The sequence below is a fragment of the Chelon labrosus genome, assembly GCF_963514085.1.
Source record: "Chelon labrosus genome assembly, chromosome: 1".
In the NCBI taxonomy this organism is placed as follows: domain Eukaryota; kingdom Metazoa; phylum Chordata; class Actinopteri; order Mugiliformes; family Mugilidae; genus Chelon; species Chelon labrosus.
The window spans coordinates 15,949,035-15,972,001 of record NC_140337.1 but is presented as its reverse complement, the minus strand read 5'-3'; the positions used below and the strand labels follow the sequence as shown (position 1 = coordinate 15,972,001).

General features: G+C 43.7%; 1 protein-coding gene across 1 annotated transcript; it reads right to left on the bottom strand.

Annotated features, from left to right (window-relative positions):
• Positions 1 to 1,135: 1,135 nt before the first annotated feature.
• On the bottom strand, positions 1,136 to 21,788 carry spag17 (sperm associated antigen 17; the record flags this gene model as incomplete). Its single annotated transcript, XM_084549307.1, has 48 exons — positions 1,136 to 1,335; positions 6,191 to 6,328; positions 6,624 to 6,684; positions 6,941 to 7,119; positions 7,942 to 8,078; positions 8,399 to 8,463; positions 8,583 to 8,622; positions 8,800 to 8,911; positions 8,989 to 9,082; positions 9,368 to 9,418; positions 9,510 to 9,618; positions 9,798 to 9,849; positions 10,015 to 10,128; positions 10,274 to 10,465; positions 10,565 to 10,698; positions 10,880 to 11,010; positions 11,200 to 11,357; positions 11,457 to 11,642; positions 11,839 to 12,272; positions 12,350 to 12,482; positions 12,572 to 12,726; positions 12,851 to 12,965; positions 13,131 to 13,282; positions 13,506 to 13,608; positions 13,707 to 13,858; positions 14,003 to 14,105; positions 14,210 to 14,397; positions 14,623 to 14,737; positions 14,852 to 15,109; positions 15,498 to 15,568; positions 15,656 to 15,765; positions 16,197 to 16,351; positions 16,521 to 16,637; positions 16,727 to 16,764; positions 16,888 to 17,100; positions 17,177 to 17,324; positions 17,437 to 17,541; positions 17,632 to 17,832; positions 18,256 to 18,383; positions 18,507 to 18,582; positions 18,912 to 19,058; positions 19,169 to 19,344; positions 19,485 to 19,697; positions 19,806 to 19,938; positions 20,182 to 20,310; positions 20,440 to 20,499; positions 20,946 to 21,089; positions 21,675 to 21,788. The coding sequence occupies 48 exons, from the start codon at positions 21,786 to 21,788 to the stop codon at positions 1,165 to 1,167; spliced, it is 6,510 nt and encodes a 2,169-aa protein (XP_084405433.1). The 3' UTR covers positions 1,136 to 1,164.
• Between the last annotated feature and the right edge of the window lie 1,179 nt (positions 21,789 to 22,967).

Sequence of the window (22,967 nt, the reverse complement as noted above, 5' to 3'; positions counted from 1 at the left end):
ATGCCAATTTAAAAAATAAAGTCACTGATATGGGGAAAAACACACACAAAAGGACCTATTTTCAATATAAAAAATGACACACACACACTAATATGCTTATAAACTCCATACATCAAATACAGAAACTAAGCTTTTTATACAACAGGCCTATGTAATCGGTGAATGGCGTGATTTGGTGGCCAACAATAAAATTGACAAATTTGAGTCCTTCTGAACAGGGGAAATCACCAATATTGTAAAATGCATTGTTAGTTAGTGTCATGTCTTTGCATTCCAAAAATGTGGTTACAATGGGAGTCAATGGGGCAAAAACAGCCACGAACAGCATGTGAGGGAGTTTTAAAGGGGAACTCCGGCGCAAAATGAACCTGGGGTTAATAACACATGTGTACCGAGTTCGACCGTTCTCTGGTATTTGTTTTCATGCATTTGTTTTGTTAGTCAAATGTGACCAGTTTTCTTGCAAACCGCTATTTAGCGTATAACGCTAGCCTTCGGGGCACACCTACACATAAAAAGAAATCGCTATTTCTATACCACTAACAAGGCTCACAATATCACCACACTTACACGGTAGCATAACTAGGGTCTCTACATGTAAACCGAAGCATTGAGAAGCATCTTCGTTCAGTGCTCTCAGTGCTTTCTTCCGGCAACAGACAGTTCAGTTTCCCCAAGATGGCGCCCGCCTGGATATGCGAGCCAGACGCGAACGGTACTGTATTCCTTTTTTAATAAACTGCCTGTATACTTGCAAAGTTCTCAATGCTTCGGTTGCTTGTAGCTTACAAGACAAATAGAACGCACCATTTATCCCGGCTTCTATCGGAGTACTCCAGGTAGCAAAGCCGGGTTTCTTGAAATCGGGATATGGTGTTTACATGGACAAACACGAAATCGGGATACTTCAATATCCCGATCAAATTCGGGATACTAAAGACCATACGTGGTCACAGATGTTACTAATCTTTGACATATCCAAGACTGTGATAACAGGTAAAAAATATCTAGTCTCCGATCATTTTTTTATATTGAAAATAGGTCATTTTGTGAGTATTTTTCCCCATATCAGTGACTTTATTTTTTAAATTAGCATTTAAAGGAACAGATTTAAATATGAAAGGGTAGTGTTTTTGAACAGTACACAAGGGTTAAGGTAGTGTATCAGTGACATACTGACCTATGTTTATTGTAGGACTGATCAGGAGAGTGCTGGTTCATCTGTGCGCGATTCCCCCAACCAACTGGTAGCCTGGAGCCTTTCTTTTTGTGTGCGCTGGTGTGCTCCTTGAGCCAAATGTCATATGATTTCTCAGGAAGGATGGGTGAAGTCATGTAAGGACCAACTGTACATTCCCTCCGTACAGACCTATTCCAGCTGTGGTAATACTAACCGAATGAGTAATTCTGATCTCATGTGCCACAGATTGTGTCAGGATGGCCGAGCGGTCCAAGGCACTACATTCAGGTCATAGTCTCCTCAGGAGGCGTTGGTTTGAATCCCACTTCTGACAGACAGTTTAGTCTAACTAGACGTTACAGAAGCAGATTTGCATCAGTAAGGAGCCACTGTACAGACCCCTTTCAGCCGTGGTAGTACTAACCCAAGGAGTAATTTTGGTCTTACTGTACTGCAGAGTGTGTCAGGATGGCCAAGCGGTCTAAGGCGCTACGTTCAGGTCGTAGTCTCCTCTGGAGGCGTGGGTTCGAATCCCACTTCTGACAGACAATTTTGGCAAACTAGAGGTTACAGAAGCACATTCGCATCTTCCAGGAAGGATGGGTGAACTCATGTAAGGAGCCACTGTACAGACCTCTTTCAGCCGTGGTAATACTAACCCAAGGAATAATTCTGGTCTTCCTGCGCTAAGATTGTGTCAGGATGGCCGAGCGGTCTAAGGCGCTACGTTCAGGTCGTAGTCTCCTCTGGAGGCGTGGGTTCGAATCCCACTTCTGACAGACAATTTTGGCTAACTAGAGGTTACAGAAGCACATTCACATCTTCGAGGAAGGATGGGTGAAGTCATGTAAGGACCAACTGTACATTCGCTCCGTACAGACCTATTTCAGCCGCAGTAATGTTACCGCAAGGAGTAAGTCTGGTCTTCTTGTGCTTTAGATTGTGTCAGGATGACCGAGCAGTTCCAATGCGCCGCTTCTGACAGTCAGTTTAGGCTAACAAGACGTTACAGAAGCACATTCGCATCTTCTCGGAAGGACGGGTGAAATCATGTATGGAGCCACTGTACAGACCTATTTCAGCCGTGGTAATACTAACCCAAGGAGTAATTTTGGTCTTTCTGCGCTACAGATTGCGTCAGGATGGCCGAGCGGTCCAAGGCGATACATTCAGGTCGTAGTCTCCTCTGGAGGCGTGTTTTTGAATCCCACTTCTGACAGACAGTTTAGTCTAACTAGACGTTACAGAAGCAGATTTGCATCTGTAACGAGTAAGGAGCCACTGTACAGACCTATTTCAGCCGTGGTAATACTAACCCAAGGAGTAATTTTGGTCTTACTGTGCTAAGATTGTGTCAGGATGGCCGAGCGGTCTAAGGCGCTACGTTCAGGTCGTAGTCTCCTCTGGAGGCGTGGGTTCGAATCCCGCTTCTGACAGACAATTTTGGCTAACTCGAGGTTACAGAAGCACATTCACATCTTCTAGGAAGGATGGGTGAAGTCATGTAAGGACCAACTGTACATTCGCTCCATATAGACCTATTTCAGCCGCGGTAATGTTACCGCAAGGAGTAAGTCTGGTCTTCCTGTGCTTTAGATTGTGTCAGGATGACCGAGCGGTCCAAGGCGCCACTTCTGACAGTCAGTTTAGGCTAACAAGACGTTACAGAAGCACATTCGCATCTTCTAGGAAGGATGGGTGAAGTCATGTAAGGACCAACTGTACAGACCTATTTCAGCCGTGGTAATACTAACCCAACGAGTAATTTTGGTCTTTCTGCGCTACAGATTGCGTCAGGAGGGCCGAGCGGTCCAAGGCACTACGTTCAGGTCGTAGTCTTCTCTGGAGACGTGGGTTCAAATCCCACTTCTGGCAGACAGTTTTGGCTAACTAGACGTTACAGAAGCAGATTTGCATCTGTTACGAGTAAGGGGCCACTGTACAGACCTCTTTCAGCCGTGGTAATACTAACCCAAGGAGTAATTTTGGTCTTCCTGTGCTTTAGATTGTGTCAGGATGACCGAGCGGTCCAAGGCGCCACTTCTGACAGTCAGTTTAGGCTAACAAGACGTTACAGAAGCACATTCGCATCTTCTAGGAAGGATTGGTGAAGTCATGTAAGGACCAACTGTACATTCCCTCCGTACAGACCTATTTCAGCTGTGGTAATGTTACCGCAACGAGTAATTCTGATCTCATGTGCCACAGATTGTGTCAGGATGGCCGAGCGGTCTAAGGCGCTACGTTCAGGTCGTAGTCTCCTCTGGAGGCGTGGGTTCGAATCCCACTTCTGACAGACAATTTTGGCTGACTAGAGGTTACAGAAGCACATTCGCATCTTCGAGGAAGGATGGGTGAAGTCATGTAAGGAGCCACTGTACAGACCTATTTCAGCCGTGGAAATACTAACCCAACGAGTAATTCTGGTCTTACTGTGCTAAGATTGTGTCAGGATGGCCGAGCGGTCTAAGGCGCTACGTTCAGGTCGTAGTCTCCTCTGGAGGCGTGGGTTCGAATCCCACTTCTGACAGACAATTTTGGCTAACTCGAGGTTACAGAAGCACATTCACATCTTCTCGGAAGGATGGGTGAAGTCATGTGAGGAGCCACTGTACAGACCTATTTCAGCCGTGGTAATACTAACCCAACGAGTAATTCTGGTCTTCTTGTGTTAAGACTTTGTCCGGATGGCCGAGCGGTCCAAGGTGCTACGTTCAGGTCATAGTCTCCCATGGAGGCGTGGGTTCGAATCCCACTTCTGACAGACGATTTTGGCTAACTCGAGGTTACAGAAGCACATTCACATCTTCTAGGAAGGATGGGTGAAGTCATGTAAGGACCAACTGTACATTCGCTCAGTACAGACCTATTTCAGCCGCAGTAATGTTACCGCAAGGAGTAAGTCTGGTCTTCCTGTGCTTTAGATTGTGTCAGGATGACCGAGCGGTCCAAGGCGCCACTTCTGACAGTCAGTTTAGGCTAACAAGACGTTACAGAAGCACATTCGCATCTTCTAGGAAGGATAGGTGAACTCATGTAAGGACCAACTGTACAGACCTATTTCAGCCGTGGTAATACTAACCCAACGAGTAATTTTGGTCTTTCTGCGCTACAGATTGCGTCAGGAGGGCCCAGTGGTCCAAGGCACTACGTTCAGGTCGTAGTCTTCTCTGGAGACGTGGGTTCAAATCCCACTTCTGGCAGACAGTTTTGGCTAACTAGACGTTACAGAAGCAGATTTGCATCTGTTACGAGTAAGGGGCCACTGTACAGACCTCTTTCAGCCGTGGTAATACTAACCCAAGGAGTAATTTTGGTCTTCCTGTGCTTTAGATTGTGTCAGGATGACCGAGCGGTCCAAGGCGCCACTTCTGACAGTCAGTTTAGGCTAACAAGACGTTACAGAAGCACATTCGCATCTTCTAGGAAGGATGGGTGAAGTCATGTAAGGACCAACTGTACATTCCCTCCCTACAGACCTATTTCAGCTGTGGTAATGGTACCGCAACGAGTAATTCTGATCTCATGTGCCACAGATTGTGTCAGGATGGCCGAGCGGTCCAAGGCGCTACATTCAGGTCATAGTCTCCTCAGGAGGCGTGGGTATGAATCCCACTTCTGACAGACAGTTTAGTCTAACTAGACGTTACAGAAGCAGAGTTGCATCTGTTACGGGTAAGGGGCCACTGTACAGACCTCTTTCAGCCGTGGTAATACTAACCCAAGGAGTAATTTTGGTCTTCCTGCACTAAGATTGTGTCAGGATGGCCGAGCGGTCTAAGGCGCTACGTTCAGGTCGTAGTCTCCCATGGAGGCGTGGGTTCGAATCCCACTTCTGACAGACAATTTTGGCTAACTAGAGGTTACAGAAGCACATTCACATCTTCGAGGAAGGATGGGTGAAGTCATGTAAGGACCAACTGTACATTCGCTCCGTACAGACCTACTTCAGCCGCAGTAATGTTACCGCAAGGAGTAAGTCTGGTCTTCTTGTGCTTTAGATTGTGTCAGGACGACCGAGCAGTTCCAAGGCGCCACTTCTGACAGTCAGTTTAGGCTAACAAGACGTTATAGAAGAACATTCGCATCTTCTAGGAAGGACGGGTGAAATCATGTATGGAGCCACTGTACAGACCTATTTCAGCCGTGGTAATACTAACCCAACGAGTAATTCTGGTCTTTCTGCGCTACAGATTGCGTCAGGAGGGCCGAGCGGTCTAAGGCGCTACGTTCAGGTCGTAGTCTCCCATGGAGGCGTGGGTTCGAATCCCACTTCTGACAGACGATTTTGGCTAACTCGAGGTTACAGAAGCACATTCACATCTTCGAGGAAGGATGGGTGAAGTCATGTAAGGAGCCACTGTACAGACCTCTTTCAGCCGTGGTAATACTAACCCAAGGAGTAATTTTGGTCTTTCTGCGCTACAGATTGTGTCAGGATGACCGAGCGGTCTAAGGCGCTACGTTCAGGTCGTAGTCTCCTCTGGAGGCGTGGGTTCGAATCCCACTTCTGACAGACTGTTTTGGCAAACTAGAGGTTACAGAAGCACATTCGCATCTTCGAGGAAGGATGGGTGAACTCATGTAACGAGCCACTGTACAGACCTCTTTCAGCCGTGGTAATACTAACCCAAGGAGTGATTCTGGTCTTCCTGTGCTACAGATTGTGTCAGGATGGCCGAGCGGTCTAAGGCGCTACGTTCAGGTCGTAGTCTCCTCTGGAGGCGTGGGTTCGAATCCCACTTCTGACAGACTATTTTGGCAAATTAGAGGTTACAGAAGCACATTCGCATCGTTGAGTACTTTGAAATATACCTGCATATGTGGGCTAAATGCAGAGGTTAACCTTTTGCCACCTACATAAATTTTGCAAGCACAAGGTCATCAGGCTCTATTCCTGAGAACCATCTCTAACCTGAGATGGTTCATGCATCTTACATGACTTTATAGATCAAAGTACATTTCATCCATAGTTAAGTGTTTAGGCATTCAAAGGATATTAGCAGTGACAGGCAGATAGAGGATTTCCGTCTCAGTGTGGATGACAACATCCTGGGACATGTGCTTCTGTGGCTCTGCTTCTCCTGCTTGGGCGGCACACATGGCAAACAGCTGAACTTGCAGTTCCACCTGTAATCCGGCAGCCACCTAGACAGACATTACACCACATATGTATTTGAAGAACGGCACTTCCATGTAGTCCGTTGATGATGAAATGATGAGAGTTTTTCAAATCATGTAACATATCAGCAACGAATGGGCGAGAAAAGTTTCTTCACTAAGTTAAAATGCATATTTTTAAATATATCAACCATATTAAACATTTGTACAGTAGATTCAACAACAATCAACTTGTACTATGCAGATACAAATACCAACACAAGCATTCAATTATAACTCGTCTAATACTTTCCACACACTAAGCAAGCAGATGGAAACTTACAGGCCCCGGACAGTAGATGACCCGGAGGCCTGTAGCAGGAGGAGGCTGCTTCACATGGAACCTGGCACAGACAGATTGAAAATAAACCACAAATAGTTAGGTCAAAGTTTTCCATTGGGACTTGAAGGTGACCCACAAATTGCCTCCACCTATCCACAGCCCTCATTTCTCTCTAACGCACTAGAAGACATCTGAAACCAGCTATCAGGCTCCAATTAAACTAATAACATTTCATCTCCTGGTTTCAAAGCTAACATTTCCCTGTGCATTTTTATTTATTTTTTTTAAATCCATCCATCTATTGTCTGGTGCCGTACCTGCACGTGTCAACCCCCACGTTCTTCATCACCACAGTCATGGCTGATGTGGTGCCCTCCTGCAGTGTACCAAAGTCAACACTGGATGGGAGAAGATGGAAGCCCCTCACTATGGCAGCGGGATCAGTAAGAGAAATTGTTCGACACTTCCTCCTCACTGGCTCTTCCACTGTCAGGAACTGGAACAGAGGACACAGACGTTGTAATGTGTATATCTGAAAAAACATGAGTCCGATGTGTGTGACACAGATAGGGTGTCAAGTACGTATATATGGTATTTTGGAAGCCTTTGTTATTCAATAATTACAGGACTCAGTTACAGGATATCAAGGACAAAATGAAACACGCCACGGACAGAAACAGGGTCAGACTGCCAGCCTAAATATGCTCAATTTCAGAAAGTCTGGACATGAAAAAATCACATTTGGAGGTGATATGAGATCGGTTTCTAGTGATGGGTCTCAGTCCAGATGCTTTTGCAGTATCTTCTGAGACACTGGCTAGATGACACAAACAAACAGCAGAAGTAACAGAGTGCTATAGAGAACACAGAGGACAGCAGTCTGTAGACCAACTCCAAATAACCTTCTCTGATTGCTTTTTGCCAGGAAGCCTCTGTAGTAGCAAACCTGGAAGAATCCTGTCATTGGAAAACAGTGCCATAAGGTTATCTACTGTACATAGTCACTGACACCAATGTTATTACAATCAGTGCAGGTAGCTTGGCGATATCTGGAGACACAAGTTCAATTGGATCAGATAACTGTGTGGGCTGTCTGCCCTGAAGATCTAATTTAAGAAACAAATCTGATTTGCCTGCAGTCTGTTTAAAGCCATAGTTAAGTCACACAATAAATTACAATATCCTCAGGGTTTATATTGTTTAATCCTTAAATATTTCCCGACTGGCATGCACATGTGCATGTATAGCAACAAGTTGATGTTGGGAACAGTTGTTAAATATTAAACATAACCATCAAAGATGGTATTTGCATGTTTACCTGATGATTAGGTATGCTGCTGGGTTTACAGCTGAGGATGGATGTTGGCAGTCTGACTTTAGTCCTCCTAGGCTTTCCAGTCACATCCACATGGACTGACCTAACCTGCCTAGATGAACCCCTCAGACTGCTTTCACCTGGACATGAATGCCGACACACAAAAAATATGGTAATTCATCCTTTCATATAAATATGAAAGTTCTCAGTCCATCTCTGTTGAAAAATTCATAACCTGGAAATCACAGACTATATCATACAGAGTCATTTCTGTCCATTAGTCCCATGAAATAAGATAATTTCCCTGCCGGATGCTTCAAATAAAATCCAGCCTTCAGAATGTCTGCATCATATTAAGTGAGCCCCTAACTGATTAAACTGTTCTATGGCCCTATGCTTATTACTAATTAACACTTGATTAAGGGAGGCCACTGATTAAAAAGAAAGTTGAGGAACTAACCAACACTCTGGGATGCAGGATTGCCGGGTCTCTTTTCAGGCTTCCTTTCACTTCTTGTAGCATGACTAATAAAAAAATCACAATTTAAGCAGTGTCACAATAGCAGCTGTAAAAGATGACAATCAGGTGTGTAATTCACTACAATCACGACACAATTAAGCAGGAAAAACAATTTGATTATTACCTTGCTGATTGAGAGGGTGTTGGGTTCAAGGGTCTTGGGGCTGCAAAGACAAATACAAATGTATAATACAGAGTGTGCATGGTGTTGCTTAAAAATGAAGCTTCAGTTACCCTGAACAGATTCCCATCAGACTGAACACCCTTTATAATGAATTTCCTTTTAGTAGCCTCTGGTAAACACTGCCAGGACACGGTATTGTCACAGTGTAATAACGTACTGCTCTCCTGTGGGGCGTCTTTCAGGAAGGACTCAGCACTGTCCGACTTGGGGATCGGCGGGAGATCCATGGAAAGACTCCTCATGTCAGGTGTTTGGCGCCGTAGCGGACTCTGAGAAAACAAGCAACCATGCTGTGTCTGTTTCTTAAAGAAGACAGCGTCCTGAAGTAAATGCAACACAGTACTACCTGGTATAATGGAATATTTTCTGGGTGGAAAAAGGGAACGACGTTCTTCTTCCTCAGAGCCTCTTTGTGAGTTTTCTCCTCGTTCCTCTCCTGTCTAAAACCCACATGAGAGCAGAGAAAACGACTCATGAGTTAATGGCTCCTAGTGTGAATACAGTGCACTTTTAGCAACAGAAGTACCAAAACTTCACACTTTCATCCATGTGCACCCTGCACCTTTTGTTCGTAGCACCACAGTAGCTGTAACTGTGGTTCTCCCTTCAAAGGAGAATCACACGATCCATATTTTTACATATAACACATCAGTGCCATTGTGTAACCTGGTAAAACTATTGAATGTCAGTTCTTGACATCTTGACTCTATATGAATTATGTTTACCTGTATTGTGCAAGTCTTTCTGTCCATCTGGAATCTTTTGCAGTGGTAAAACTGGAAAAGAGATAATTATACAGTTTGAAACATATATAAATATATGGAAACGGTCACTTTGTTGAGAGTTAGATTATCTGAGAATACTTGCCTTTTGAACCTCTCCAAACTGTCGGTAGAAGCGGAGGTGGCGTCTTCTGAAACATCTGAATGCTCAGCCTCGGCTCTGACTCCTTGGCTGTACATGCTGGCTACGTCCCCTGCGGACGCACATACAAGAAATTAGACAAAGAGTACATTACTCAGAGTGCTCTGAGCCTTCACACCAAACCAAAAACTAATTCACAAGAGCAAACCTCTGTCATCTTCACTTAAGTCCATAAATTAAGAAACAATATTTAATGCTTATAACTTGATTTTCAGAGCCTGTATTACTCACCTGAAATATTCTTACTGGTTTTGTGTCGTGCATCATCTTCCTCTGCAAAAGACTATGAAGTACGCTGCAAATTATTTTTTGTTCACACTGCATATTCTCATTGTATAAAAACAAACAGTTTTAGACAGAGGTAAAGATTCTCATAATATAATCTTCCCGTCCATTACTGGGAATATACAGATTACAAGTTATTATTAATTATATGGTGAAACCTCACCAGAATCAGCTTGAGGAGGTCACTGGCACTGGCACTGTCCTCCTCAGTGCGAGGGTCTTTAACTTTCATCTCTTCTGATCGCTGTTCTCTCTCCATCAAGCTCTCTATGTATCTCTGCAGTCAGAGCCACGTGTCAACATATGTCACCTCTAAAAGTACTCTAGCATCTGATTTAGCAAAATAATTGTAGTAAAACTATCCAGACAGGAAACTGAAAACAAAATATCGCTTCATGACCATTTTTGAGATAAAATTCTACCTTCAGTCGTGAGTCTATGATATTTTTGAGGGTTGTGTGGAAGGGTCGGTGCTGGTACAGTTCCCTCATCTCCAGGACCTTTGGACACCTCTTGACAGGTTGATGTTGAGCAGCTGCAGAACCAACAGACCTCAGTCTCAGAGTCAGACCTCGCCCTATGTCGGTACCAAATTGAGGACCTTCGCTCTTTGTCTGGAATAGAGAAAAACACAAAAGGAAGTGTCAATGTTTGGCCCTCTGTGTGTTGTTATCCTATCTGCATATGTACAGTATGTATAAGAATAACTGTACCTCTACTCGGGGGAAGTCATGCCAGCTGCGGTTTCTGAAGTTAGGAGGGGTGATGTCAGGGTTCTGTTTACCTAGCAACCACTGGGACCACACACTCTGATGGCCGGGCTTTAGGATGGTGATGCCAAACTCATCTGGAGCAGACACAAACACAGATGCAATACGATAAGTTCTCCCTTTAATTTCTCTTTTGAAAAAGTCAGTTTACACAGTCTAAAGCCATACATTCGTAAGCTCTTATTGAATTATCACCTACAATTTTAAGTTGTTTTTTTTTATTTCTGTTCTTGATTCATAATATATTGAAGTGTGAACCTTGTGTGTCTGGCAGCGGTTCATTCAGCAGTGCTATGGTAGGCTCAGCGTACGCCTGGTAGAGCAGCTCCTCTACAGTGTGAGAGCTCAGCAGTTCAGTGCCTGAGCCATCCTCGTGCACCAGAAATAGCCTGGAGGAGGTGAGACGTGTTAGCAAACAAATGAAACCCATTCACTTTGTAAAATCAGTTTAGCAGAATGTATGACAGCTGCTCACTGTTTGCTGCTTTTCCTTTCCAGTATAAATAACACAAGCAGTAAAATATCATACTACCTGGCCTCAGTCTGTAGACATAGGCGTGTATGTATGGAAGGCCTACCTGGGGCAATGTTCTCTGTGTTTCACATTAATTCTGGCCATTTCTCTGTCCTCCTCCTCCTCCTCCTCCTCCTCCAGCTCCATGTCTTCCTCATAATCTTTAAGTGTGCTGGGAGCAGGACTGAAGTTTAACACTGATATCTGCCCGTCCTCCATCACCTACAAGGGGTTTTCATTTTTCCAGCACAGAATACAAACACCACTCATTCAAGATCTCTGGCGTATTATCTTTGTGGAGACTGTCTATATGACTCTGACCTGGAAGTGGTTTCCATCAGGGTCTGTGATGTCACAGGCCACCTTTTCTGTGTGACTCATGGTGTACATCCCTGGCTGATTAGTGGGAGTTGAACCCTTTGGACTCGGGGTTACGAGCGGGTCGGAGGAGTACACACACTTTCCATCACTTTGGATATGCAGGAGTCCTACACTAGAGGGGAACACCTTGGACACAAAACCACACACACAAAATGTAAATTTATCAGCAGTGACACAGAGGAGTAAAGTCACTGCTCTTTGGTGCCACCTGCTGGTCACTCCAATAATGACCGTGACAGACAACACATGAATGAGCTTCTATCTGTCCCATTTTTCTTCCGAGAAACACAAGTAGGTATGCTATTTCATTTAAACCACACACCTGATACTCTCCTTGGTTGTTCCCAGTGACGACGGTTCCATCTGCTAAAAAGATGTGAGCCGTGTGACGCTCTGGGTACATCACTACTGTGGCGCAGCCCTCCTTCTCCACCAACACCACCCGCTCTTTGGTAGATGAACTCCCCCTTACACTCTTCTTGCCATTCTCAGTTGGACTATCTTCCACAGACAAGCTCTGCTCACCATTTTTGCGCACACTACTTCCACCACTCGTGATCTCACTCAGCTTTGTACAAGCGTGAGCAGAGACCTCCTTGTCACATGTGCTTTCTGCACTGTTCCTGCTTTTCTCCTCTCCCTCATCACAAGCATCCTGGATGTGCATGTTCTCACTGATGCTGTCCACACAGCGTGTGACACACCCATATTCAGTGGAGCCGGTTGATTTGGGGGTTGCGCTCTCTGGCCGATACCCTGAAAAGGAAACACAGTGAAGAGCTGCAGAGTTTGTGTGAAACGCTCAGTACTGTGTGTAGATGACTGCTGGTCACCTGTGTGCTGCTCTGCATTTAGGGGCCTGTCTTGGAAGAGTCTGGTAATTCTTGTCCCATCTGCGTGCTCCACAATTAGAGATCCATCTGGATTCTGCACAGAAACCACTAGATCCTCCCGGTTTAGCATCACCTGGCACAAGAACACAAAGCAAGCCAGTTAGATAAACACGTGATTTCAGAATGGGAGCAATGTCCCAATGCAATGAGTGCTCAACTTGCCTGATGAGTGATGGGGTCTGTAGCCTTAAAGGTAAGAAGAGAGGTGGTGGGTATGTGTTTGTGTGTAGTCCCAACAGTGTAGATGCGATCTCCAGATGGAGTCGTAGTCAGCCAGTATCCTCTCTGAGCCTCGGCCTCCTTCCCTGCGCTCTGTTCTAGACACCACACAAAACACACACAAAGACAGCGTGAAAGTATGAGGCATTAAAACAGATACTCGATTATCCCTCTAGCAAACATTGCATAATGTGTATTTGGTTTTGCTGCCAAACCTCTAACCTTTCTTGTTGTCCTCAGGTTCCTGATTAGAGTTTTCCTCCTGAACCTCAGAGTCAGGCACCCACACTGGACCAGAATCCTGGCTGAAACTGACCGAGCCATTTGCAAACAGCACCTGCAGTTTACACAGACAAAGATAATGATTTATATGATATTCACCAATCTTTATGTAGGAATTCTCAACATTTCAGCTCTCCCCTTTAATACCCGCCATTAACCATAGTGCATTTGTCAGTGTTTGTTCCTCCGTGTGTGTGTGTGTGTGTGTGTGTGAGTGTACCTCCGTCTCTCCGTCTCTCATATAACGGATCACAGCTCCCTGGCAGGTGATAATACGAGACACTTCTTTGGAGAGGGATGCGTCGCGAAGATGACTCATCTCTCCTCTGGCATGCAGAGGAAAACTTTGTCTCACCATAATACTCGTACCCTCTGGTGACACACACACAAATTACGTGATAAATATTTAAGTGTGTAGACTAGTTAACAAATGTTACTGTAAAATATCAGACGGGGGACAATATTATTACAATAATATTTTGTAAGCAACAGTCAAGGTGGAAGATCCTCTTCTGATGCAGATAAATGTGAACAGAGGATACACACATCTGTGTATGGGTGTGTATGTAGTAAATTCCTGACAAAGTCCACTGACCTTGTGTATCCTCTGGCAGAAACTGCAGCAGTAGGCCATTAGGAACAGACATGCTGAGGCTGTTGAATGGACTTGATGGCAGTGCTGGCTGTCCTTCACACCCCTTAGGCACAGAGTACGGCAGTATGGTTAAGATTTACTGTGTTTGCACACGGAGTATATTTTTATATATGTATATGAATACGTGTGTGTATGTGAAACCTGGGACTCTGGAGGTCTGGTCTGGCTGGACGGGTTATTTGTCTTGGAGAGAAGTGACTCTACGTCTGTTCTCTTAGAGTGGTTGGTGGAGGAGGACAGAGGGATGGGGTCGATGGTGGAGGACTCTGGGATTTCTGATTCTTGGGGGGTCACTAGAGCATCAGCAAACAGAAACACTGTTAAAGCTGCCTTGGCTGTAAAGATTTAATCACATTTACTCCAAACATAATGGATGTATTTGTCCCGATTCTAATATTTAAGTAACATATTATAGCTTAAAATAGTTTCTGCTACACCTGTGTATTCTCCTGTTGGACCATAGAAACTGTATGCGAGGTGTATTCCGTTGTTGAGCACTGCTGAGAGGGAACCCTGCTTTACTCGCGTCATCTCCACAGGCTTTGACGCTGAAAGAGAGACACACACACTTCACTTAATTTGTTCATCAATACACAATCCAATAGAATCCTAAAATTAGAAAAACACTCAGGCAGTCATGTAACCAACTCAGCATGCTGCTCAACAACTTTACCGTGTCTGACATCTTTACCTTTACAATCATGCTTTGGGTCAGTGCTTTCTTTGTCCTGGTGCTGCGGAGCAGACTTTGCAGGATCAACAACAACCTGATTGACGTGTGTGTGGAAATGATGTCCATCCTTCTTCACAGTCAGCGTCATTAGGCTGGAACCTGGAGTAAAAATGTCACATAATGCAAGTAAAATCAACAAAAACTATGTGGAGGTGAGAAATATCTGAGTCTCACTTTGTCTTTTAATGGTTCATAGTATCCATTTATGTTTTGTAAATGGCAAATATATCAAATAAATGCAGCGGTTATCTAGATATTTTGTTTCTGAAACAAATGTCACTACAGACGGCAGATTTAAAGCGTTTTTTGTGTTTGTGTCTATACCTTCCACATAGCTGACATTCTCCACAGTGATACGTCCCCCATCTGAGGGGAAAACGTTCTGGAGACGGCCTGACACATGGATCAGCCTTCCATCCATGCTGTAGCCTGTGAAACCCTAAACACACACACACATTAATACACACAACCATAGACAAACACTGCTTTTATTAGTTGTAAGTAGACAGAAATGATTAACTTCTATCTACATTTTTTTAGTGTGGGCCCTCACATTGAAAGGTTCCTCTGTCAGGTGCAGTTCTTTGTTTTCCTCCATAGGGGGTGCTGTGGTAATAACAGACTCTGTGGCAGTCTTGCGTGTGCTGTCTGCTGTCTCAGGTCTGCTCTTCTTTCCACTAGGTGTTTTACTTTTCTTATTGTCCGTCGACGCACCATCCTCTTTCTGCTGCTTGCCTTTTGGTGGACTGTCCTTCTTAGATTTTTTGGTCATCTCCTCTTCCTTCAGCTGCTCCTGCTCCAGCTTCCAGGCCTGCGACGCAACGTGCACAATAAAATAAACTGCAGTCAAAGTGTGGAGGGCTGTGAAGTAGCACTTATGCTTCGGTCACTTTGAGATAGGTCAGTCTGACTCTGTTCTATTTTTAGCGGATAATAAATAATCTGAATGCTACTTTAGAGAGAAAATAATGACTGGCAATAGACAGTAGAAAATGCAATTATTGGAACTGGACCAAATTGCCACACAACAGGTCATACTAAATGATCAGTGACGCAGATTCTATTTTATTACACTGTTATATCTGAAGACTAGCAGGGCCATGTGTCTGAAAGACACGTTAACATGTCTGATATCAAATATAACTAATAAGCTAATGAGTGAGATTCCCATGTGTGTTCATGTGTTAGTTGACACTGACTTTAAGGGAGTCTTTTCGGATGACTGGTTCCAGGGTGTCCTCCTGCTCTACAGAACACACAGCATTTTCATCTAGTCCAGAAACAAAACAAGTATGTATTAATACAACGGTAAGTACAGTTACATCGTCAGAGCCTGATGATATCTACAGTACAGTACCTTTTGGAGACTCAGCAGGGCTGGGGTTTCTGACCTGCATTGCCTCTCTTTTTGATTCCTCCTCTCTTGTCCAGTTTGAAATGCGATCTGACACATGCTCAAGATACTTTCTGACAAAAAGTAAAGGACAGTATAGAGTTTATTAAAGAGTATAAGCTACTTTAGCTCATCCAGACACTGAGAGGATTACTAAGGTGACTGATCTTTGGATTGTGAATTTGTTGTAGGATCTAAACAGAACAGTATCACAGCTGAATCAATAATACTGGTGAAAGCCGTGGCTCCAGAAAAAGGAAGCAGCAGCCCCAGTGGCCTAATGGATAAGGCACTGGCCTCCTAAGCCAGGGATTGTGGGTTCGAGTCCCATCTGGGGTGTGTAGCAGAGTGGCGCAGCGGAAGCGTGCTGGGCCCATAACCCAGAGGTCGATGGATCGAAACCATCCTCTGCTATGCTATCACTTTTATAAGGCAATGGCAACATAACTCTGAGGTTATGAGGAAAGGAAATGTACCCGTCATCCTGCAACAAGCGAGCGCTGACCTGAACTTGACGTCAGTGTGAAGGGCCGCATCCCAGAACTCTTTGCACTGGCGATGAGGACTCATGGGATTGTGGCAAAAAACGTACAGGATGTTATTACGGCTTCCTCTGAAGGTGTCCACGCACTGGTACTCCTCTGAGGCTAACTGAAGCACCTACACGTGAAGAAAATCAAAATCATAACAACTTATTCCTCTAATATACTACCTCAGGTTTGTATTGATTTATATTTAAGCCCTGCGCTCCTCGCCGTGAGCTTTAATGTGAAGTAAATGAGGCATGTCTAATCTAATAACTATATCTAGATATAGATAGAGAAACCACCTGTGGGAAGACGGTGGCATCATGGTGTTCATCATAGTGCCAGTCAAATAGAGATCTCATCCTACAGCTCTGCATGTCAGACAAATCCAGCTGGCTGCACACTCTACCACTAAACTGCTGGAGGGGGAAAAAACAACAACATTACTGGTAAAATAATCTGAAAAGAAAATGCTTATAATGTGCAACAAAACAAAGGTAAGCAATACCTCAACGTCACTGGGGTCTTCAGTGAGAAACGTCAGCCCTACGGTTGGAATAAATCATGAGGTGTGGCAGTGAAGTGGAGTACAGTGTCATACATGTTGGGGTACATTACTGCATGAAAGCCAGTGTAATGACATCACATTAACAGAACGTAGCACCAGACCTTTAGTCCGCAGCTTATGAAGCTGCTGTTTAGCGTAGGATAACGGGTTGTCCCAGGGGATTATTGCTGGTGTGTGCTGCTGTGCTTGTTCCAGTCCTCCCAGTGGTTTAGCAGCATACTGTAATACACCGTGCTGATCCAGCTCGGTCAGCGCCATAGCCTCGAATACACTCTGATGAAACAAACGCTCCACCTCCGGCCATGACAGAGCATCTATAAGACAGCATTACATCATGATTTAGTCAGTAGGTGCACTGGGATGAGGTGGGTGCCTCTGGCAGTGTCTAACCATCTGTGCAGTGGTGCTGTAGCTGTTGTTTGAGCTGCATCCAACAGGAGTCACTGTTTCTGTCCTGAGCCACCGACTCAATCAGCTTCCACACTGGAGAAAGCCTCATCACAGACACCTCCACCTCTGATGGATTGAAACCTTTGCACTAAAAGGGTCACATGCATGCACACAAACAGACAGTAGGTAAACTATACACAGCCAATTCCTTTGTATCACTCATGCATTTCAAACTGTGAACACAAAACAAATCAGCTTACATTCATGTCCCTCAAGCGCAGTGCTCTCTCATCGTGGTGTCTGATAACAAGAGGCTGTTCAGACTCCTTCTGAGTCTCCACAGCTCCAAACTTCTCCACTAGCCTCTAACACAAAAGATAAAAGAGAATAAAATATAAACATACTAAACTGTGCATTTCTCAGGGCATCCGTGTTGTGGAGCATGGCCATTATACCTGTTTGTCTTCTTCATTCTGTACTGAAGTTAGGAGGTTGTTCAACATGTGGCTTCTCTCCTCTTCTGTGCCTACAAGGGGCAGGAAGCTTTGGAGCATGTAGCTGACCAGCTGAGGGTCTAACCATGGACCGTCGGCAGGTTTGGGCTTCTCCTCCATATGGGGCAGCGTGGGCAAGGATTCATCTGCAGAAACCACCACCTAAACAAACGAAAGTAGTCCGCTTTATCAGATAAATAACTAAATAAATACTGCAATCGACTATTTGTCAGGATGGCTGAGCGGTCTAAGGCGCTGGCTGCAGTCTCTCCTGGAGTTGCGGGTTTGAATCCCATTTCTGGCAAATGTGTTTTGTGTCTTTTAAATTTCAGGAGCCGCACAAGTGTTCCTGTTCCCGTTACATCTTCCAAAATGAAAAATGAAAACACAGTTGAATGAGCAGTTCTCTCAGCTATTTTAAACAAATTGTAATATCACAACTTTCATGAAGCTAAGATTAAGTGCAGGGCCGTTATATAATCATTACTAATAAATTATCATGACGTTTATCAGCGTTTATTATCGTGAAGTCATTGAATGCATGCACACTACACCACACTACACATTAATATCACAAATCTATACCTGTTCCAGCATACAGTGCAAGATCAAGGGCACAGAGCAGGCCTCAGGGGGAACCCGGTCCAGGAGGTTGCTATAGTAACACATGTCAACGTCTATAGATAGAGTCGGCAGCTTGGTTTCTTTCCACACTGAGGGAAGATTAGAAAAGATCAAACATTAATGTGTCATTTAACCGAAACTGCACATGAGGCTATGCCAAAAAAAAAAAATACATGAGATGGAGGACTATAGCGATAAGGGGGAAGTTTTACCTTGTTCTGTTGAGTCTTCTTCCTGACTTACTGACTTCTTCTTGGAGCGTGGGGTGGGGAGAATGGCTGGCACAACCTGGCACAAGACACACACACAAGGTAAAAGACTTCCAATATACTGAAACCATTGTGATATATGGGACACAGAGCAGAGTGGCGCAGCGGAAGCGTGCTGGGCCCATAACCCAGAGGTCGATGGATCGAAACCATCCTCTGCTATATTATCTTTTTTATGAATAAGAGTATAAATAAATAAGCTAATCAAGATCAGCATACCATGAGACACTGTGACACTCTTTTCAGTAATAAAACAAACGAAACTAACCAGCAGATCAATCAGTAATGAAAATAATTAGTCGAGGACCTAATTTGTTAAGCGAATATGTCATATGTGTTGTCGTGTACCTCTTCAGGTCGGGAATCCAGCCCAGCAACGATGGGTACATCAGTGAGCTTGAGATTGTTTCTGTAGTGCTGATGCTGCCTGCGCCAGTCCAGACAGTCATAGATGAGATTGGCCACACCTTCAAAGATTCGACTTCCCAACTCCATCTGGACACATCCACACACATGCCGACAATTGTAGACTGATTAGCAAAAAAGCAAACAGTGGAGAACGTGATAATGTGCCAGTAAACAGACACCTATCAGAGACTACTCACCACAGCCTCAGGATCCTGTGTGTGGAAGGGTAGGGAGAGATCTGGGACGGTGTGGCTGAGCTGAACAACATCGTGGAGCTGAGAGTCTGGTGGCCCGCTGTCCAAAATGGATCTCAGACCTGACCAGAAGAGATCCAACCTCCTGGACAGCTCAGCACTAACGTGAACGTTTGTTTCTGGCCAGAAGAAATTATAAAATAGTTTAAACAATAGCACAGAATAAGTTCACAAATTGTGAGTAAACAGATTATTTTGAATAAATGTAAGGGTTTTTATGTTAAGGATTTATGCATACTATATTCTGAAGACTCATTACCTGCATCCAAAACAGGAGAAGCTCTGAGACTGTGCTCGTTGTCCTCACAGCTGGGTAGCTCCTGTGGCCCTTCAACAGTCTGGGCGTGCTCCGAACACAGTTTGATGACATTAGCTACATGTACGCCTATGGCATCGAGCAACCCAATCAGCTGTGGCTGGTGGAAGCCGAGCAACAAGATGTAGTGCTGAGGACCGTCGTCTGGCTCATCATCTGTGCTCACATACAGATAAACATTTTATTGGGTTAACAGATGATTGTTAACAGATGATATGCCAGTATGAAAATACAGAGACATTTGTTTTTAATCAGAGCCTTTACCTATGTAAGTCGGTGGCTGAACATCATCCCTGCGTTTCAGCTTGGTCTTCTTCTCCTTTTGCTCAGGGACCTTGGCCCCACCTTTGTCCTTGCTGTCAGTGGAGGGTTTGATCGTTTCTTTTTCCCCCTCAGCCTAAACGAAAGTTGACAATTAAAGACGAACTACGAGGAACAACCAATCAAAATATAATATACATAATATACTGCTTTCTATCATTTCACAGCTTGAATTAGATTGGCCTGTACTTCAATCAATGCATCAGGAGCTCACGACTCAAAGAATATAACACTGAAACACACTAAAATTCCACTATTGGTCAGCAATATATGTACGAATCCTGAACACAACGAATCACTCGTGTGAAGAGCCAAACACCTTTTCAGCTTCCCTCCGTTGCTGATCGTTGATTTTGACCTCCAGAAGCTGAAACTTCAATATTTTTGCCATCAGGTCACTGGGAACCTCCTCTCCTGCATCCAGCAGCACCTTAGCAGACTCAGTAACCTGTACAAGATGATTCAATACACACAATTAAGCACAATTTAGCACACAAGAGTATCACTAGTAAGAGTAAGACACTTATAACATATTAGAAACTTCCATTCTTGGCAAACGTCATCCACGTTTGCCTACCTCATAGAACAAGGGGAGGTCATCAGGTTTTTTTGCTTTGGGATTTCCCAGTTCATGGATCTGCAAAGAGAAGGTAGACAAAATATTTGACACATTTTCATCACATCCTGAAATCGAATAAGCTGGGCATTGTGAGTATATAGTAATAAATGTGACAAAAGAAGCAAATAACTTGATCAAATCTGATATCTACTCAAAAGAGATAGATCAGTACATGGCTGAAATCCTTACGGTATTCAGATTATGTCCATTTTTCTATTGTAATTTCATTTTTTTGGTTTTTCTCTACAAATTTTGAATTCATTTTTGTACAGTTCTTCTTCAAATGTATAAAAACAACATGATTCAAAATGTTAAGCCTCACAGACACGCAACAGATGTTCCTTTTACTTCATATTGATTAATAAACGACATTACTTCTCAGTTCGTTCAGCAACAGTACACAGCAACAAGAGCTCTGCAGTAAGTTATGATGAATGAGAGGACTCGATCCAAACCAGGATTACCTTTGCATGGGTGCTGTCCCATGTTAACAAGGAGAAAAGTTTGCGTTGTGGTTGCTGTACAGCCAAAGCCAGAGCCTTCATCAGCTCCTCCTCCTCCTCTGGACTTCCCCCAACCACAAAGGACACACAGGCCTGCCATGAGTCCTGGAGAGGGCATTAAGATGATAGTCAACAAGTTACATACTTCTTTATCACACTTCTTTCCATTACAGTTAACAGGATCTAGGCTGGAAATACAACACGAGGGTCCCAGTGTGAGAGGAATAAAAAATATATTAAAAAGAATAGATAAAATAAACTCCACGGTTTAACATGTTAGTGTTTTAATACTGTTGTACTGTTACATGTGGCATACTGTGCAGATAAAACAAGACTTCCGGTTTAGACTAGCCTTCAAAATAAAAGTATCACATCATTACGGTTGCTCTTTAAAAACAGTCAAATCTAGTTTTATGCTGGATAATTTTCCTTACATTACTCAGATATCCAACTAAACAGATTCACGTTGACTTAGTGGGCAATGGAGGTTAACCGTTCATTTTAAATCCTACGTTTCTTTAACCTGAAACGGCTAATCACGCATATAAACTGCTTTAGCTAAACTTCACGGGCAACCTGTAAAAAAGTTGGCTAATAAACTTCCACCTGCAGCCGGGAAATATAAGCACTCCGATATTCACTCTGCGACGGAAGGTAAACGAGTTTAAAGAAGAGAAAGTGGCGACAAACCTCTTCAAACTGAGCTTTGGTGAGACCAGCCTCCCAGTTCTTGTTGACACCTGCGGCTCCGGGAGTGTTGGACTTTTTAGCGGAGGAGCCCTTTTTAGCTGCCTTTGGTGGCATTTCCGCTTAGTGCTACTTAGTGAATATAAACAGTAAAAAAAAATTAAAATAAAAAATGTTTACACAGCTATCGAGGAAAAATCTCAAGAAATGACTTTTCCGCGTCGTTACCTGGTGCTTGTGTTGCCCCTGGTAACGGCGAGAACACCAACAGCAAGTAAACGGTTCTGGAGGGACACTTCCTGTGGCCTTTCAGAACAAAAGCATAAAGAACTTCACTTCTCGCTGACTAAAAAATACAAAATAAAACAAATAACATAACATATAAAAAATGTAAAAAGTACAAAACAGAATTTTGTTAACAAGATTTTTTTTTCTTAAAGGAATCTGAAATAGCTGTTTTTTCTTTCTTCCACTAGATGGCAGCAAGACACATGGGCTGGAAGTCACACTATCACCTGCATCAAAGCTTTAAACCCAAATAAATGATATTTGCTCACACAATATTTCACTGTTTCATATTTTAGCTGTGATCATTGTAATAACTGACCACAATAGAACACGGTGCAGCCATTCTACAAGAAAGTCCCGATCCGTAAAGTTCCCACCATCTGATATCTAAAACTCAAACAAAAAACTCTTACGTATGCACAAATTCATCTTTTTGTCCGTTCGACCCAGTTACTGAATCAAGCAAAGAGGGCCTGAGTCACAGAACTGTGACCATTTAGAAATGCAAATGCTTTTGATTTCAGCGCCTGGATCACTGGTTCACAGTATTCTAAGAATGGAAATCAAGGGCATATGTAGTGCAACGTCATTTAATGAATTACGAGGCTATTGTTCTTGCCAGAGGACCTAGGTAACAGGAGAGAGGTTAATTATAGCAGCAGAAATGACAAGAGTCTTTCCTACTTTGATGTGAATCCAGAGAAGGAAAGAAATCTATTTTGAATGCAAATAATGCAGGCATTAAGATGGCACAGTGGGACTGGGCATCGACCGGGTTTTATTTTAAGAAAGGGAGGTTTTAAATGCTGATTAGCTGAATACTCAAGAGGAATACATATAAAGATGTTGCATTAAATGAATGATAATGAAGCTTGAAGTGCAGAGAGGGTCATGGCCACTTCACCGCCCCCGCACACTCTCAGACAGAGGAGTATGGTTGCAATTAGAATTCAGATTTTAAAACAGAAATGACCATTCTCGTGAGTTGCTTTGGGCAAAATGTTGAAA